Here is a 17,851-nt window from a genome sequence, read left to right as displayed (position 1 = left end):
ATATATATGTATATATGGTTTTCTTTCCCAGTGACTTCACATTTACTAGAGAGAAAACTTTATAGGCATGGTCTCCAATGTCCTTCCTAGTCTGTTTTCTGATGTGCTTCTTGTATGGACTCCAGCATTTGTACCACAGTCCTGTGTGTTACAGTCTTCATACATGCTGAACGTCTTTCTAACTCAGAGTTTTCAGGCCTGCTTTCATTTTAGAGGAATAGTTTTAGTATTTTATATTTTTATACATTTATTTTGATAGAATTACTCCTTTAACATTTTATACACTCCAGCCCTCTTTTCATCTTCTTCATGACTACATCACTGTAATCTTTCAAAGGCCTTATTTACTTTTATTGCTTTTTACCCCACAAATAAACTGACTTAAATGAGAGCAAGGCCACGTCTATCTTGACACCTAGTGCCGTGCCTTACACTTAGGAGACAGTCAAGAAAGTTGCAAGGAGGAGGGATAAGAGAGATGGAATGGAAATGACGGTGGAAAGGGCAATGATTGGATGCTTATTTCTCAGATCTTAAATCCCCTCTATTCTGGGCCTTTAATTTGATGTTACAGCTTTCAAAACGTTCCTCAAAGACCCATCTTCTAAATGCTTGTGCCGTCCTGTGGAACTGTGCAAAGGCAGTGGAATGTTTAGGGGTGGTCATCCTGGGGACTTCTGAGCACATGGGGCTTGGCCTTTGAAAGCCAGTGTGGGGTTGGGTCTGTTGCTCTTTGCCTTCACTTCTTGGACATAGGTGGAGGAGCTTTGCTGTCACTATCGTGACCGACCTCACCACAGGCCCAAAGGCACTGAAACCACCAAACCTGCAACTCTAAGTGCTTTTTCTCTTTCTAAATGGATTATCTCGAGCCTTTGTTACAGTAGCAGAAAGCTGATGAACACATCTGTAGTTTCTAAATAAACCCAATCCTCTCAGCTTTCTGTGTGGCATGCCTCTCTGTGGAAGCTGCTGTTTCTGTATTCTATCTGGGAAAACCCTACAGCTCTGTGCTTCAAAGCAGATATGGCTTTTTACTGCTCACTTCCCAAGTCCCCTCTCCCTTCCACACATGCACACACAGTGCAAGCACTCCTCCATCGCAGAGTTTTTCACTTTTTTCCTAAGCCGTCAGAAGTCACAAACCATCTTTCCTTTCTGAAAGGCTTTCTTTTTTTACTCACCGCACATTTAACATTGTACTTGTCAGTAAGACTGACAATCACTGACACTTTAAAAAAATTAAACAAAAATAAATCTAATTTTTTGTGAATAAGGTTCAAAGGGTATAATTGATAGGGTGAAATAGGAAGCAAACGGCTAAGGGGGAAGTGGCAAGGGGAGGGGAAAGGAAATAAGGGAAAAGAAAAAAAATGTGAAAAAAGGGAAAAATGGAAACGTCTTTGTAAATAGGGGAGGGAAGAGGGAGTGAAGGGAGGGCAGGGGTATGAGGAAAAAACAAGAACGAAGATCCATCATGGAAAGGTACAAGATCCCATGAGGAATGTAACTGTATTGTTTGCTTTAAATGTACCAATAAACTTAACAGGAAAAAAAAATTAAAACATAAACCCTTTATAGGGTTTAATTCTGCATTCCGTTTTTCTATGTTTACACTCACATCCTCTTATTTAAAATTTTCTTTTATGCATCATATTTCTCTTAACTGGAAAAATAATGTTTGATTATCTCCAGAAGTTTTAAGTAAATGTTGAAGGAAGGACTGTGCATCAAACTTTGTCTAAGATTCATTCCCAAGCATCTTCTGTTCCAATGTTGCACAGGGCTACAGGATGTAATTTCATAAGGGTATTTTCTCAGAGTGTATGTGGAATAAACTATAAAATGACACAGAAACTGAGGGTACAAATGAACCAGCATATATTTGGAAACTGAGATTATATTTTTTCCTAAATCAAATAAAAGACACCACAGAATGATCGTACTGAGTGAAGCTCCTTCATCTTTTGTGTGATAATAGCAAATAGGAATGTCACAAATATGTCTCTCCGTATGAAGCCCAGGCACCAGAATGTTTCACATATATTTGTGGTTGTTTAATACAAAGATGTTTGGCTTACCGTTGTCTACAAATAATGAGAAACATTCCTTGCGATATCATTCAAGAAAGGATAAAAAGATCTGCAATGCATGATCTCACTTAGAGTGGACATTAATATGTTAAAGTAGACAGTCTTATTTTTCTCATTTGTAGATGCACTAAATGTGACTAGCAGAAGAGTTAGGAATAGAAGAGTTATTTCCTGAAAAAAGTATTTCAGAAATATAGTAGGAAGGATGCATTTAAGGAAAACAAACTTTAAAAATTGTTATTTCCTGGTTTGTGTGCACTCCAGATTTAAACTGCTTGTCTGTGCTGCCCTGGAGAAGTGGGTAGTGAAAAGAGAACTGACTCAAGCGCTGGAAACTTGTTTCTAAAACTCCTGAAAGCATTCTTGATATCGTCACAGACTGATATTCTTTACTGCAGACAAGAAAAAGTAGTAGATCAGCAGGAGGCACTATGTGGCACTGAGGATGGGTTGAAAGGAGGGAGGCTAGAGGTGTTTGAATGTGTGTCTCTCTGTCTCTCTGTCTCTGTCTCTGTCTGTCTCTCTCTCTCTCTCTCTCTCTCTCTCCATATACATATATGAATATATTAACAACAAAAAAGTCAACATAGGGCCTGGATTTAGCTCAGTGGTGCCTCCACCTGCCTCACAAGCACAAGGTCCCTAGATCTATCCCCACAACCCAACCCCCAAATCTAGGTCTTATACACAAAAAGACACAAATATAGGAGGGAGGAATTTTGCTTTACATGTTGATATGAAATGTATGTGGTTAAACTGTATCAGTTGAGGAAGCATATTGCTCAGGTAAAAGTTGTTATTTAGTATCAGTAACAGGCAAAACTATGCTATTTCACAACACAATAATGTTCAGTTAGCTATTTAGATCTATTCTCAACCACTGTACCCGTGATATTTTCTTAAATGCACTTTTGATCTCTGCCAATTGCTCTAAATTGAATAAAGCCAGTGACATGAGCTTGGGTCCAGACAGTGCTGTGTGTTAAATTACAGTATTTGAACCAGGTGCTAAGCAAGTAGCTTAGCAGTTTACTTGCATTTGTTTCCTCAATTCCAGAAAGCAAAATGATACAGTCCTTAGAATTTACTTCTAAGAAATCCCACTGAAGGTTAGAGGAATATTCGCCTTAAAGCCAAGCAAGATATTTGTTGGATTAAAAAATGAGACAGTTTCTATGGAATACTTTGAGTACCGGTTATGCAGCGTAATGTAGTTTCTGAAGCCTATCAGTTACACTTGAAAGTGACTTTCTCTTTCCAAAACTTCCATCATTAAAATTGATAGTATCATGACCCCAGGAGCCTGTTTTCTCACAAGCCACTTCCCACTGTGTAAATGAGAAGTTTCTTCTTAGCGTGGCAGGAAGATGATTCTCCAATGTACATTCTATTCTCCAAATGAAGCCTTTTGTCTAATACATCTTAAGTGACTCTGCAGATGAACAGCAAATCAGACTCATACATATAGAGTGGAGACTTAATGAAGAGCAAACTACTAGGACTTTAAACATACAGAATTAGAAGGTATTGCACTTTTGAATATGAGAAGTAAAACCCAGATTCATTCTTTTTCTTGTTTCTGCCCCCTTTCGTTCATTTTCTTTACATTTCTTCGTAGCTGTGTCTCGCGTCAAATAACCCACACCCAGTACGTGACTGTAGATGCATCGGGGACGTAGCTGCTGAGTATCAGCGGTGCAGTAGTCCAGCTCATTTGATGTTACGGTGTATGGGTCAAACGTTGTCGTCTTGTATATAAAGAGCAAATGTGAGGTGAATGTCCGAGGAGTAACAGGGTAGTCATTCCTGAGAGAGGAAGATTGACAAAGACTGGGGCATAACTTCTCAGCTCTTCGACTCAGGGGCCTGTGTTTTCCTGTAGTACCCACAGAGGCACATATGGTGAACAGTGGGATCCATAAATACTGCAACGAGTCTGCCTGCAAATCCTTTAGAGAATCCCTTGGGAAAATTTGCCCTTCTCAAGCTGCAAAAGGATGTGAACATGAATACTCATATTTGTGTATCTTTCTATTTCTGGATTTCCATCCTCACAATTAATCTGAGGTTTTAGAAGTCCCTTAAAGATTGAAGAATTGGTTCATCATTGCTTTTGTATTCACTGGGAGTTATCAACTCTTTTACTATTGAGCGTTACTCTGTGAAATAAGTTTTTTTTTTTTTTTAAATGACCTATAGAACATCTGATCTGGATAAGAAGTACATAGTTCCCAGGAAATTTCCCCCACCTCAGAGTCAGTGGAAGACTCTGGCTGTTCAGGTTGTGCTTACTCCACATGATGTGCAGAAATTCGGGATCCCGGGAGGTGTAAGGAGGCATCCACTTCAGATAATAGCATCCTGAGAACTTACACGGTACATTTGATTCTAAAATGTAAATGACCCATTCTCTTTTTCCTTTGAAGTATTTTATGTGAATTGACAGTGAAGAAGCCATGACAAAATTTATCTGGTCACACCAGGACCCATGCACGATTATTATATTTTTTTATCAGTACATGTTTATGGTGCATAACGTTTACAAACATTGTGGGGAATTGGCACATGTACATAGTATGTCCCACTTCCTTTTTTTTTTTTTTTTTTAGTCAGGGTCTCATTATGTACTTCAGATGAAAGATAAGGCCTTATCTTGTTGGATTTTAGGATAAAACCTAAGTTTTGATTATCTTATTTGGTGATAATTTTTATTTAGATGTTCTAATGCTAAACATCTATAATACATTCCAATCAGTGTATCCAAAAAATGTGAAAAATAACTACTCATTAGACTCATTGTCTTAGTCTGTTTAAGCTTCTTTTTAAATACACCATAGAATAAGTGACTTATATAACAAAAATTTATTTTTCACACTTCCAGAGGTGGAGAGGTCTGAAATCAGTGTTCCAGCATGGTCAGGTTCTGATGAGAACCCTGTGTTAGGGTTCACGCTGCTGACTTCTTTCTGTGTCCTCACATGGTGGCAAGGGACTCACTAATTCTCAGAGCTGTTTTTCACTGAGGGATCTAACCTCATATGCAATGTCAGAAACCTTGAGTCCTAATCACCTCCCAAAGCCCCCAGCTTCTAACACTGTCACCTCTGGGCCAGGATGTCAGCATGGCTTTGGGGAGCACACAACATCCTAGTGCCATTACTCTGTGACCAAGTTTTTGGTTGAGGAAATAGAATACACACAAGAGCTACAGGACAGATACTGCCGTCCTGTAAGTGTTGTGAGAGCTTTGGTACACAGTGCTCAGCACGTGCCTCGGTGAAGGGAGCCACGTGCATCATCTCATTTGATCCTCGCAACAGTTCAAATAGTCAGGTACTATTACTGTCCCCACTGCAGTTATGAGTAGGTGTGCCTTTTCTGTGGCCTCAACTTTATGTATTGATTCACGTGTTTGGTAGCAGAGATCGAACTCAGGACCTTGCGCTTGTGAGGCAGATGGCCCCACCACTGAGCCAAATCCCCAGCCAGCCTCTTCAGTTCTTGTTGAGCATCGTATTTCTTAGCACTTTGAAGATTCATAACAGATATGATCTCTGGAATAAAATACTGTCCATGTCTGTAGAGTTATTTTATACTTCAACGTAGAATTTCGTTGGTCTAAACAACAATTATCTTTCCCCAGTAAAATGGTCTTTGGTGTTCTTTCCACAATACAACAAATTCTAACCTCCTCATGCTCAGGACTTTGTTGAGATCAGTATTAATCCCTATCGACCTTTGAGTTTTAAGATGCTTTCTGTATTTCTCCAGACTTCCAGTACATCCGGGGAGTGGGGAAATAGTGCGTAAATTATCTGGTGTGTGGACCAAAGTCGCTGCTTAGTTTTATTTGTAGCTAAGTTATTACTCAATCAAAAGTTCTATTTTTATGTTTTATGTTATTTTGCAAGGAGTTCACCACTGAATAATTCTGCATGAAATTAAATAATGAGTGCTGTTTTATTTAACAAAGATCACTTTGTTTTCCCTTTGGTGGCCTCTGGACTTAGTGTACAGGATATTGGTATAATTTATAACAAAAGAAATAAAGTATGGATGAATAATTCTTACATATACCTCTGCCTACCTACCTACTTACCCATATACTCCACTTCATTGATAGATTTGGAACAAAGGAGTACATTTCTGTTCATATACGTGCATGTACAATATCTACACAAATCTGTTATAATGCAAGAACTCCAAGGTACAACAAAAGATTATGGGGAATCAATTTTTCCAATTTTCCTATAATGGCATGATCTTATTCTTGAATATATAATAAATGTTCATAACGTATGAGAAAGAAATGTGGTCACTAAAACTTCAGATCTGCGGTTTATGAATGTCAATGAGTAATGCTGTTTCCTGTGCTCGTCCTAGAAGAACATCTCAATCTTGAAGACTTTCTTTAGTCTTCCCATCTGGAATAGGATTGCTCATAAAGCCTGTGGATTTCCATTCAATATTGCTTTAATTCCTCTCTCTCCTTCATTATAGGTTAATATTTTGATCTGTGCTTTGAATTTTCTTTTTTCTTTCTTTTAGAAGGGGTGATGGCACTGGTGATTGAATTCAGGTCCTCACGCTTGTGAGGTAGGTGGCAGAACCACTGAGCTAAATCCCTGGCCCTGCTTTGAATTTCTTAAAGCAAAAAAATCTTATTGAACACAAAGTTCTCTAACCGAAGAAGAAATCATGGCATATAAAAACAACATCAAGGCCAGGGATTTAGCTCATTGGTTCCACCGCCTGCCTTGCAAGCATAAGGACCCAAGTTCCATCCCCAGTACCAAAAAAAAAAAAAAAAAAAAAAAAATGTCTGAATTACCTTGGTACCTTGGTACTTAAGTATTCCTGAACAGCAGTTTGCCGTAGACACTAGACATCTTGATTTTTGTCTTATCTGAAAGGGTTTTCTTTACAGAGGAATTACTAACACATCCATTTGAAATTCTTAATTTAGAGAAGTTTAGTGTTATAAATATATTAAAGTGTCTATTCTAAAACTACAAACATTTATGAAATCTCAATAATCTTTGATTCTAAGGATGGAGACTAACAGAATAGCTAAATTCATCTTTAAAATGAAAGCAAAGCAAAACAAGTCATTACTAACCAAAAACTAAATGAGACTTCAAAAACAGTTCTCTCAAATAAAAATTAAAAAGAACAATATTTTCCTTGAATTGCTATGAATTACATGCTGACTTGCACCATTTTACTTTGGGCTTGAGATTGCTGTTTTAAACGATATTTTGTGGCAACTACTAATTATCATAAGCTGTCTAATAAATATGATGGATTGTCCAATTAACTCTTCATCAGCATCCATTTTTGAAGATGCTAACTACTGAAACTGACGGCAGTTTATGACCTCCATGTTGCATACGGAGCTAACTGCTCCTTGGACAATAATTATTAAGTTTCTTGTGGCTCATTCAGTCATTTTGTTTTACAAATTATGATGCCACAGAGTTTTCCTACTCACTTGACTTCGCAACTACGACTCTCCAAGGATTACTAAAGGTCTGCTGTGGAACGTATGGGTCATGTAAACATTGAAGTAGTTTACGGATATATCTGTTTTGTAGGTTTTCCATCGACCGTCACACTGACCTGGAGAGACAATTCAATATCAATGCAGATGATGGAAAGATAACACTGGCGACACCACTTGACAGAGAATTAAGTGTGTGGCACAACATAACAATCATTGCAACTGAAATCAGTAAGTGCCTTTGTTTATTCCTTTGTTCTTGTGTGACTGGGTTCAGTTGATGCCTGTTCATTGAGAAGGGGTCCCTATTTCTGTTAGAAACGTTGGTAATGGAACTTATTTTACTGATATCAAGAAACCTTTATTGAATATATCAATCTTCTCAACATAAAGTAATGTACATGGTAGTAAATTACCAAAATGTTTGCAGGATATGTGGGAAGCCTTTCTGTATCTCCATTATTTTATATCTTATATACATTGAACTAAATACATGTTTTGAATTTATAAGACAGTACAACAGTAGGTAAAAAAAATTAAATTTAAGAGATTTACACTAAACATAAGCAGATCCCAAAATATATAGTATATTTTTTACAAAATAGAAACAATTGTTAACATACTTACATCACAAACCCACCGATGCCCTTTATATTTAGAAAATATAGGAGGAATTATTATATTATCGAGATAGGTCATTTTGGAGAGTATAGATAATTTTTATTCTGTGTTTTAGGGTTTATAGTATTTTACACAGTAATTATAGACCATTTAAATTATGTATAAAAATTTAAATTATTTTATAAGGGAGGAGCATCTAGATTGTTAAAATAACACTTAGTCTTTCTGTTAATTTTAAGTGAGCATAAATGCTTTGTAATTAATAAAAAGACTATTGATTCTAAACAATAGTTCAGCGGTGAAATTTATTGTTACAGTATCTTTGAAACTTTGCACTCTTATCTTCCCAATTTTTTATTATACAAAGACATGCCAAGGGGACAGGATGTTCATTTTATGTCCAAGCAAAGCAGATTTTACAGATTATCCTAATATCATCTCTCTGTGCTAGAGATAAGACTTCCAAAGTTGTATGTCAGCTCAAAGAGGGTAACACAGTGTTGAAGTGCTTGGGGGTGAAGGAAATCTGAATCAGAAATAAAAATCAGCCTTCAGGGGCTAAGGTTGAGACTGAGTGGTAGGATGCTTTCCTAATATATGTAAAGCCCTAGGTTTTACCACTAGCATAGAAAAAAAATCATCAGTAAGAAATCCTTGTGGGCATACATAATACATGTAAGACAGAGAAGATAATTATAGGGTATTACCCTAAAATTCGCTGTAGTTCTCTGGTGGATAATGTGAAAACTGGGAAGCATCTCTCAGATCCATGACTTACTTTGTCTGGATGAAGAGTTACTCAGATGTCCATAAGGGGCACAAGTTTTCCTTGAACTCAGATGTGAGGAGAGGGCTCTCCATGGAGCTTTCGAAACTGAAACATTTGTGTTAAGGAGAGCAGATTCAAGGGTAAGGAATCTCTCTAACCTGAGTCTAGGCAAAGAAACTATGGTTAATTTGATACATACTTCTAAGCCTATGAAAATGATTGTAGATGGAAACATAGCTGAGAATTTGGGGCATTTTTCCTGGTTTAAAAATATTATTTTTCTGCTCTAATGTGTTACTGTAGCAGTAATTTTCTCCTTGAAACTTAAAGGAAGCAAGCAAACAAAACGTACAATGTGGAGGTTTAGTTCATTAAAACTGTTAAATCCATTTAGAATGTAAAAGTCTTGAATTTTTTACAATTTAGAGTGTTGAAGCCCCATTACTACCTTAAACCTCTAAGAGAAACTGTATCTATTTAGATTGGTTTAAGGCTTTATAAAAAGCTAAAAAATAAATAAATAAATAAATAAATATATAAACCCACAATTTTCTCTGAGGTACATAGGCAATTTTAAAAGAATTTTCTCATACACTGAAAAAGACAACTTACCCTTAACCCATATCACATTTTTTTAATGAGATAGATGTTTTTACTTCAGTATTTATCAGGGCTATTCCACTCTAAGCAATCATGTATTCCATTCTAAAGAACAACAATAAATGCTTAAGAAAATTTCAGGACAATCCAGAAACAAAAGATTGTTTTGCATGGAATCATAGAAAAGTAAGGGAGTTGATATAAAAGCAGGTGTTCTAGGGCAATGTATTCTTAATTCCAGACTGAGGAGGGAACTGCACAGTTGGAGAAGACGCTCATTTGCTCTTACATTTGGTCTTTATCTCCAACCACTCATCTAGTGAGTAGGAATACAAAAAGAAGCAACATGAGAAAAATTTCTGCTCCTCTTGGGGTTTTCCTTCCAAGGAGACCCAGAAGGAGCTCCTTAAGAAAGAGCATTGGAATTTGCTGAGATAGTTGCAGAAAAAAGACACAGAGGGGAGGAAAGAGGTGATGAATGTGGGGAATTCAAGAAACTCCATTTGATGATAAGATTAAAAATGAAAACAGGGACCTCTTTGATGAATGTTTGCTGATACTAAAAAAATGTATTTCAACTGGATGCTGTGGCAAATGCTTGTAATCTAAAGTACTCCAGAAACTGAGGCAGAAGGAATACAATTTCAAGGTTCAGTCTAGGCAATTTAGAAAAATCCTGTCTCAAAAGTAAAAAAGGACTCAAAAAAAAAAAAAAAAAGTCATCCAGGCCGGGGATTTAGCTCAGTGGTTCTGCTGCCTGCCTCACAAGCACAAGGACCACAGTTCGATCCCCAGTACAAAAAAAAGTGAAAAAGGACTGGAGATATAACTTATTGGTAGAGCACCATTTGATTTGATTTCCATTACCAGAAAAAAATCATAATAAATAAAAAATAAGCCTTTATCTATTAGTTAAATTATTTTTGAAGTACTATTGTTGGTGCTGTATTTACAAGAAAATAAAATTATAAAAAGTAGACCAACTAATTTTATCTCAATAGTTTCAGAGAACCGGCTCCCATCAGTCACAGATAAGGTTTTACAGCCGACTCCATGACAGGAATGATGCAATGTACCACCGCATGATGAACCTCAGCTTGATCAGGAACTTTATTGAATTTAAAATATAAAACACAAATAGACATTATTCTCTTCAAATAAATGCCAGTTGTCTTACCTTTTTTTTTAAACTCAGAAATTGAAAACTCCATAAACTGCATAGGCACATTTTGACCACAAATCTAGCTTAATTTAGGTTTTATATCTTAAGAAATGTTGAACTATAAAACCTTTTGTCAATCTGATTTTTGAATTTTTGCATATGGCTTTTTTTTTCTCATTGAGTTTTTGGTACATTTTAGGTATACAGTACAGTTATATTCATCATTGGGATCTTGTACCTTTACACGGCAGGGCTTGATTCTCATTTTTTTCCCCTTGTCCCGCCCTCCCTTCACTCCTTCCTCTCCTCCCTGTTTACAAACACTTTATTTCCATTTGTTCCTTTACCATATTTTTTTCTTTTCCCTTATTTCCTTTCTCCTACCCTCCCCACTTTTCCTACACCTTTAGCCCTTTTCTTCTTATTTCACATTGCCAATTATCTCATTAGGATCTTAGGTACTGTTATAGTTTTTCACACCAGAGAAACTACTCTGTATGCATATAACTTTCTTAGGACTAACAAGAATGAGGACATACAAAAGGACAAAGTTTTGACAATAAAATGAAAGTTGAGTTGAACATAAGCCTAGAAACTTTCAATGTACAATTAAGGTATTTTTATTCTAATCACTGAAAAGAAGTAGAAATAATAGGATCACAGAGAAATTAAAAAATTTGGAATTATGATGAGAAAAGCTTAGAAACTTGTTTTGACTTAGTCTGATTATTTAGGCCATCATGTAATGTTTATCTCCCAAATCCACAGATTATATCTTGGAAAAAATATTAGAAAGAGATTTATTATACTTGTCCAAGGTGAATATTAAAATTATCCAGGATCACAGAACCTCATAGGAGGACTAATGATAAAGAAATATTTGTCCCAGAGAGAACATTTTAAAATTACCCTCAGAATGCCATCTCATTAAACAAAAAGATTTAAACAAATGAAATTAAGGTCAAAAGTGCATTTGGGGGAAACCCATCTCTAAATGAGGAGAGAGACATCGTCCTTTATCCTCCGGTGTCAGATTCATTTTAAAAGGTCTGTGACAGTACGCTGTGCGCACCCTCTGCACTTCAGGGGTGATGGATCTAGGCAGCAGTCCTAGCCAGGGCACATCTCAGCCCACGACCCTGCAGCTGGACACCACTCTAAAAAGCGAAGGTTACGCTCACATTAGTGTATCTCTGCTAGCAGCAAGCTGATCCACTAAAACAACAATCTCTGGCTGCTGTGTATTGTGATGGTAGAGACTTCAGGTAAATTTTGCTGACTACGAGAGCCTGAAAAAACTTCGCAGTCAGCCCTACCTTGCATTTAAACCTCACAGCACTACGAAAGTAGGTCTTCTCGTTATGTGTATGTACCAGAGAATGAAATTAAGACACAGGTTAATTAGGCTGTCCAGCATTTCATACAGAGCAACAACTGGGGAAGGGCTGTCGGTGCAGAACGGGAGCCTTGTCTGAAAGCCGAGTACACGTTTGCATGCACCCTCCCCCAAGTCCTCTTTCAGATCTTTGCTCCTCATCCGGCTCCATTTGAGCTACTGGCCCCACTCCCTGAAGTCCTTTTTCTGTGCAGAGCAAAAGACGGAGGTAGAAAGAAGGGTACAGTGGAGGAAAGAGCCGCTTTATAGGTTTAAGCTCTGCTGTTCTACAATTTGTGTGTACATCTGCAGAAGTTTTACTTTAAAGATAAACCAGAGATTTGGAAATTTTCAAACTGGAATTGTATCACTATTTTAGAGACAAACTAAGGAGGATAGATTAGAGGATCCAAAATAGTAGGTTTCAAAGTACTGTTTTTCCTATGAAGATCACCAATCCCAATCACTTACATAATTGCTTAAAGCAAGAAAATAAAGGACAGTCCTAGACCCTATCCAAGACCTACTAAATTAGAATCTCAAGTGAGAGATTTAAAAAATCTACTTTTTAAAACTTTTTCCGGTTTTGAAGTCCCTGCCCCAAATAGGTAAACATTAACATTCATCACTCCTGAGGAAAAAAAAAAAAGGAAGAGAAATCTTAAGGCGGTTTTTGTTCATTAATTTTAAAATATCTTTCCTGTCCGGATCATGTGAGATTTCATTAAGCATTAAACTGAGATTTGAACTAAGGTTTCTCAGAGGACAGAAGGAGAGCAATAAACACAGCTAGAGGAGAGAGGCAAGGTATTAGTGAATAATGTCTAAATTATCAAACAGTACTTAGAACGTAGTGTACAGGAGAATTCTAAGGGCATTGAATGCCGATTTTACAGTGTCTTTCACAGACAGCTTGATGATGTGGAAAGGAAAGCGAATAAAATCTAGGGCTTTGTACCTGCAAGCGGGCAGTGAGCATTTACAGAAAGCACACTGCTATTGGTTACCTGAAAGTATTCAAAGCAGGAAGCATATAATTGCCCATTAAATTAATCTCTTTGAGTTAGTGATAATGCATTGCTCTGGCCTACTACAGTGGGCTGCACACAATATTGCAAATGAAGCTTTTCACTAATGATGGTTAAATCTCCCAGGGAAAACACTAGTTTGATAGCACTTAAGGAATGTTTCTTCTTGGCATGGGGCCCAGCTTCCAGAATAATTGCTGTGTCTAACCCAAGCTACTTAGAAAAAAATATATATCTTTGTAGGCTTCTCAGCGTGTGGAAGTCTTGGGTTCTGAGTTTGGATGGTGTTGGCCATGTCTAGGCGTTTAACCTTGATCATTTTTATTTCTTCTCTTTTACTCTCGATATTTTCATCTGTGAAATGGAAGTGATACATTTTCTTTAAACTCTTGAGCAATCAGAAGTGAATTAAAAGTGATAGGACAGTAACCCTTGGCACAGAATACATGAGCAGTCTTTACAAAATGATTTACAAATTGTTTATATTCTTGTGGTTCACCCAGCCCTTTCTGGGGCTTTTAATAACTGCTTAACTTAAAACTATTTACTCACTGTCGGCTGTTCTTCCCCACACAGCACATGCCTTGGTAACCAAAGCCTATGTGCTGCTGCTAGGACTGTTGCTTCAGCATAGTATGGTGAGTGGTTGCCCACTGACTGACCTTTCTCTTGCCTTTATGTTGGGCGTGATATTCTCATCAAGGCTAGGAAGAGGCCTTCAAAATGCAGCAATCGTGTGTCTTCCAGCTTGGGACAGACCGATTGGATGAATAGCTTCAGATATCATAGCTAGAACTTACTCAAAATACTCATATACCCTTGTGTACTGACTATGGCTCAATTCGGTATAGAGTGCCACTAAGGTGAATACCTAACGCAGAGTAGAGGAGAAAGAGAGGAAGGCAAGTTATCGACCAGTTAGATAATTTTCACAGAAAGGAAAAGGCACTAAGGGCCTAAATTGGGCAGGGAAAGTCAGGTGCAGGTGTGCTTAAAGGCCGGCTGCAAATGCCAGAAAGGCTGCAGCACTGTACGGCTGATGTGTCTGCCTGGGAATACAGGAGCAGGTCAAGGTCCTGCCAAGATCCTTCCACTCTGGTAGGGACAGCAGTGCTGTAAGGTTGAGAGCAGTGTGCTGAGCAAGGAGAAATATAATAAAGTGAAGTGAGAAATAAAATATGGGAAAGATGTAGGGAAGCTCTGTCTGTGGGAGAGGAATGGGCATCCGATACACACTTCCCCTTAGGGAAGAGCTGGACTTTGTGCCATTCCAAGATCAAGAGTTAACTGGTGAGAGCTCAAAATAAATGTAATTCTGTACATGGCCAATATTAGCTTTATTTTAATCCTTGTGAATCTCTTGCCACCTATTCTTCTGTGTACTTTATTTCTTTACATATTGACTTGAGAATTCTTTCTGGTTTCCTCTTTCTTCTGCAAACATTCTACCAATTTCTTCTCACAACTTCTGCATATCTTTCATATCCCCCCCCCGCCTTTTTCTCTTCCAGTCAACTTAGAAAGCACACACACTTTGGGAATGGCAATATAGATTTTAACCGTTTAGAATGTCAGTGTAATTTAAAGGCCCATGGTTGTAATCTTGAAAAAAGAGTGGGGGAAAAAATGCTCCTCTCCCTGTATTTTTCTATTCTCTCTTTGGAAATCATCTTCCTCACAGCTTCAGTAGTACCTCATACTGTCGTAGGCAAAGGATAGAAAAAAGGTATGAAGCGAACCTCAACAACACGGTCTGGGGTGCAAGCTGTAACAAACGGGCCACTCATAGCACATTGTCATCTCCAGGTGTAGAACACCAGAGCCAGAGATCTGGGGAAATTCTAAATATTTGAACACACTTTAAAGGTAAGGTGATATTGGGTTTATTTATGCTTAGACTGTGCCTTGTTTTTAGTCATGGAAAATTATAAGAATTGGTAAAGAATGTACAGATATCAGTCTAGAAATCAAAGGAAATAAGTTAGACATTAAGCAATTAAGCTTCTAAATCCATTTGCTAGGATGTAATCATTATGTTTCACTTGTTTATACTTATTCTATTGTTATTTAACTTGTCTCCCTGTGGCTTAGTTTCTCCAACTATAAAATAAAGAATATATTTGTATACAATCAAAAGTCTGTGGTGAAGAGTAAATACATGTACATCTTGCTATCCTATTAATAGTAATAGCAAGAGTGGCAATGTTAATATGATTATTATGTTAATTACCATGTGAAACGATTTTAATTTTATGTGATCAAAGAGCATTACGCCAGAGTGACCATTTCGTCATTAAGTGAATCTCAACTCAGCAAATAGTGAATCCTTTCTGGAATTATTATTTTGATATTATTTGAGGAGTGTCATGGTTAGCTTTTTCAGTCACTGGAGCAAAGCACCCAGCATCCACAACTTTAAGGAAGAGAGTTTTAATTTGGCTCGGCTTTTAAAGGATTCAGCACATGGTTGGCTCTCTCCAAGACAGAAACATCATAGTGGAAAGGCTTGATGTTGGAAAACTGCTCTCTCCATGGCAGCCAGGAATCAGAGAGACCAAGGAAGAGGTGGGGACCACCCCTGAAGGTCAAGCCCTCAGTCAACAGCTCCTTCAGAGCAGGCCACAGTTATTATTCTGAGACTTCTGAGTGGCCTTTGAGATCTAAAACATAACATTTCACCTGTGGTCTCCAAAAGCCCATGTCCATCTCATTATGTGAAGTGAATTTAGGCTAATTCTAAGAATCCCAATACCTTTCTGACTTGTCAAAGTCCAAAAACTCCTCTGAGACTCAAGGAGATCACTTAGCTGTGAGTTCCTATAAAAGTCAAAAAGAAATTTAAATACGTCCAACACATAATATCACAGGATTTTCCCCTTCTAAAAGGGATAAATAGGGGAAATAGAAAAAAATCGGACCAAAGCAGGAATGAAGCCAAGCAAGGCTACAGTGAAGTCCTGTAGGTTCATGTCCAGCACCCAGTGCAGGCTGTTGTGAGATGAGAAATCTAAAACTTGGGCTGCCTCACCCCTGTGGCCTTGCCAGTTGCAACCCATAAATCCTCTTTCTTTTCCTGGCTCTGCTGGCAATTTTATTTAGCAGATATTCCACATTCTTGTCACGTACAACTTCCTGGGAACCCCATTGTACCTTTGGCTTGACTGTCACAGATTTACACATTGCCCTCCTACGCACTCTTAATAGGGGTTGTAACCCTGTCTCACATATTCCCTGGCTTCCCAGGTCTTATGAAGTCAGGGTGGAGGCCTCCAAGTCTCTTGCTTTCTGCATGCTCGAGAAACCATTCTTATGTGTACGGTGCTGATGCGTATTGCCAGTTTGAGCAGTAGCTAGGCCCCCTGGACGGACAGCTGTAGTGTCCTCTTGGTGTCTGAGTGCCTGATCATGACAAAATGAATCCCAGAGAAGCACTTCCCAATGAGGCTCTGTGGGGGGCAGGCTTTTATCTCAAATGAAAGTTGTATGCTTTTATACCTTTGAGCCTGTGACTGCTGAGGTATTGGTGATTCCTGAGATGACTTCAAGCCATCTTTAATATTGTACTGATGCGGAGTCCTTAACTTTCTTTTAATGCTGTCCTTTTCATCAACCACATTCTCATTGGTTCCAAATTTACAGTTGCTTCATTTTTGGCTACCAGCCAAAGATTTCAAATTATTCAGCTCTGCCTTTTGTTCCCCTTTTCACTATAAATGTGGTTGAAAGCAGCCAGAAGTATTCATTTGACAGCTTGAATATTGGGTGGATTTGAAATTTCCTCCACCAGACTCATTTGTCCACCATCCTTAATCTCAATTTCACATAAAGTCTCAGGATGTGGGCCACGCGTAGGCACATTTTCTCTCATTTTCTCATCTGTAATACATGTAAGCTCTTGTTCAGTTTCCAATAGAGACCTCATTCCCAAACGAAACATTTTAAGATTCACTTTTATTGTGTTCGTGCTTCTCACCATTCTATTTGTATGAGCTCTTATCACTATTTGCATTGTTCATAACATTCTAGGTCCACCTCTCCAGTCCTTTCAAAGATTTCTAAACCACATGGTCAGTTACAGTCACACCAGCAATCCAACTCCTGCTATATTTGTCACTTTTTGTTTTACAGCTGAGACACAATAGCAGACTTACTGCAATTTAAATAATGCAACTTAAAGGAGGACAAGTTTATTTTGTCTCACAGTTTTCCAAGTTTTAGTCCCTGGTTGCTTGGCTCCAAGGCACAAACCACATAGTAGAAAGGGAGGGTTGGGAAAGGCCGCTCACTCCATGGCATCCAGGAAGCAGAGAGAGGAGGAAGGAGAATAGGACAAGAACACACCCTTCCGGGTCACTCTGCCTATCACCCATCTTTTCCAACCTGTCCCCACTTTCACACAGCACAGATGGCTATAAACATTCAATAGACTAATCCACTGCTGAGCAGAATGCTCCCATGATTCCATCACCTCCCCAAACTTCACCTCCTTTTGGAGAACACTTTAGAACTAAACAATAAGACCATGCATTTTTAAATGATATTTTTCAGTAGGGTTGTCTTGTCTGCCCTTTTAATTCTAAGTATCCTGGAAAAATTAGCAACTTTAAAAGCACCCTTCTCGGGGCTGGGGATTTAGCTCAGCGGTTCGTTGGTCTGCCTTGCAAGTGCAAGGACCCAAGTTCGATCCTCGGTACAAAAAAAAA

General features: G+C 38.1%; 1 protein-coding gene across 7 annotated transcripts in view; it reads left to right on the top strand.

The window, feature by feature from the left end:
* The window catches only part of Cdh8 (cadherin 8), a 340,737-nt gene that overhangs the window by 205,149 nt on the left and 117,737 nt on the right, over window positions 1-17,851 (top strand). For all 7 annotated transcript variants that reach the window (XM_010612139.3, XM_033757867.1, XM_033757866.1 and 4 more), the window contains one exon: window positions 7,688-7,824. In XM_010612139.3, the coding sequence (XP_010610441.1) occupies window positions 7,688-7,824 (137 nt within the window). The remainder of the gene's footprint in view (window positions 1-7,687; window positions 7,825-17,851) is intronic.

This window comes from Fukomys damarensis, unplaced genomic scaffold (assembly GCF_012274545.1).
Source record: "Fukomys damarensis isolate Sample0158 unplaced genomic scaffold, DMR_v1.0_HiC HiC_scaffold_32, whole genome shotgun sequence".
Lineage (NCBI taxonomy): Eukaryota > Metazoa > Chordata > Mammalia > Rodentia > Bathyergidae > Fukomys > Fukomys damarensis.
Note: the sequence above shows the minus strand (reverse complement) of the source record. Positions and strands in the feature narration are given on the sequence as shown.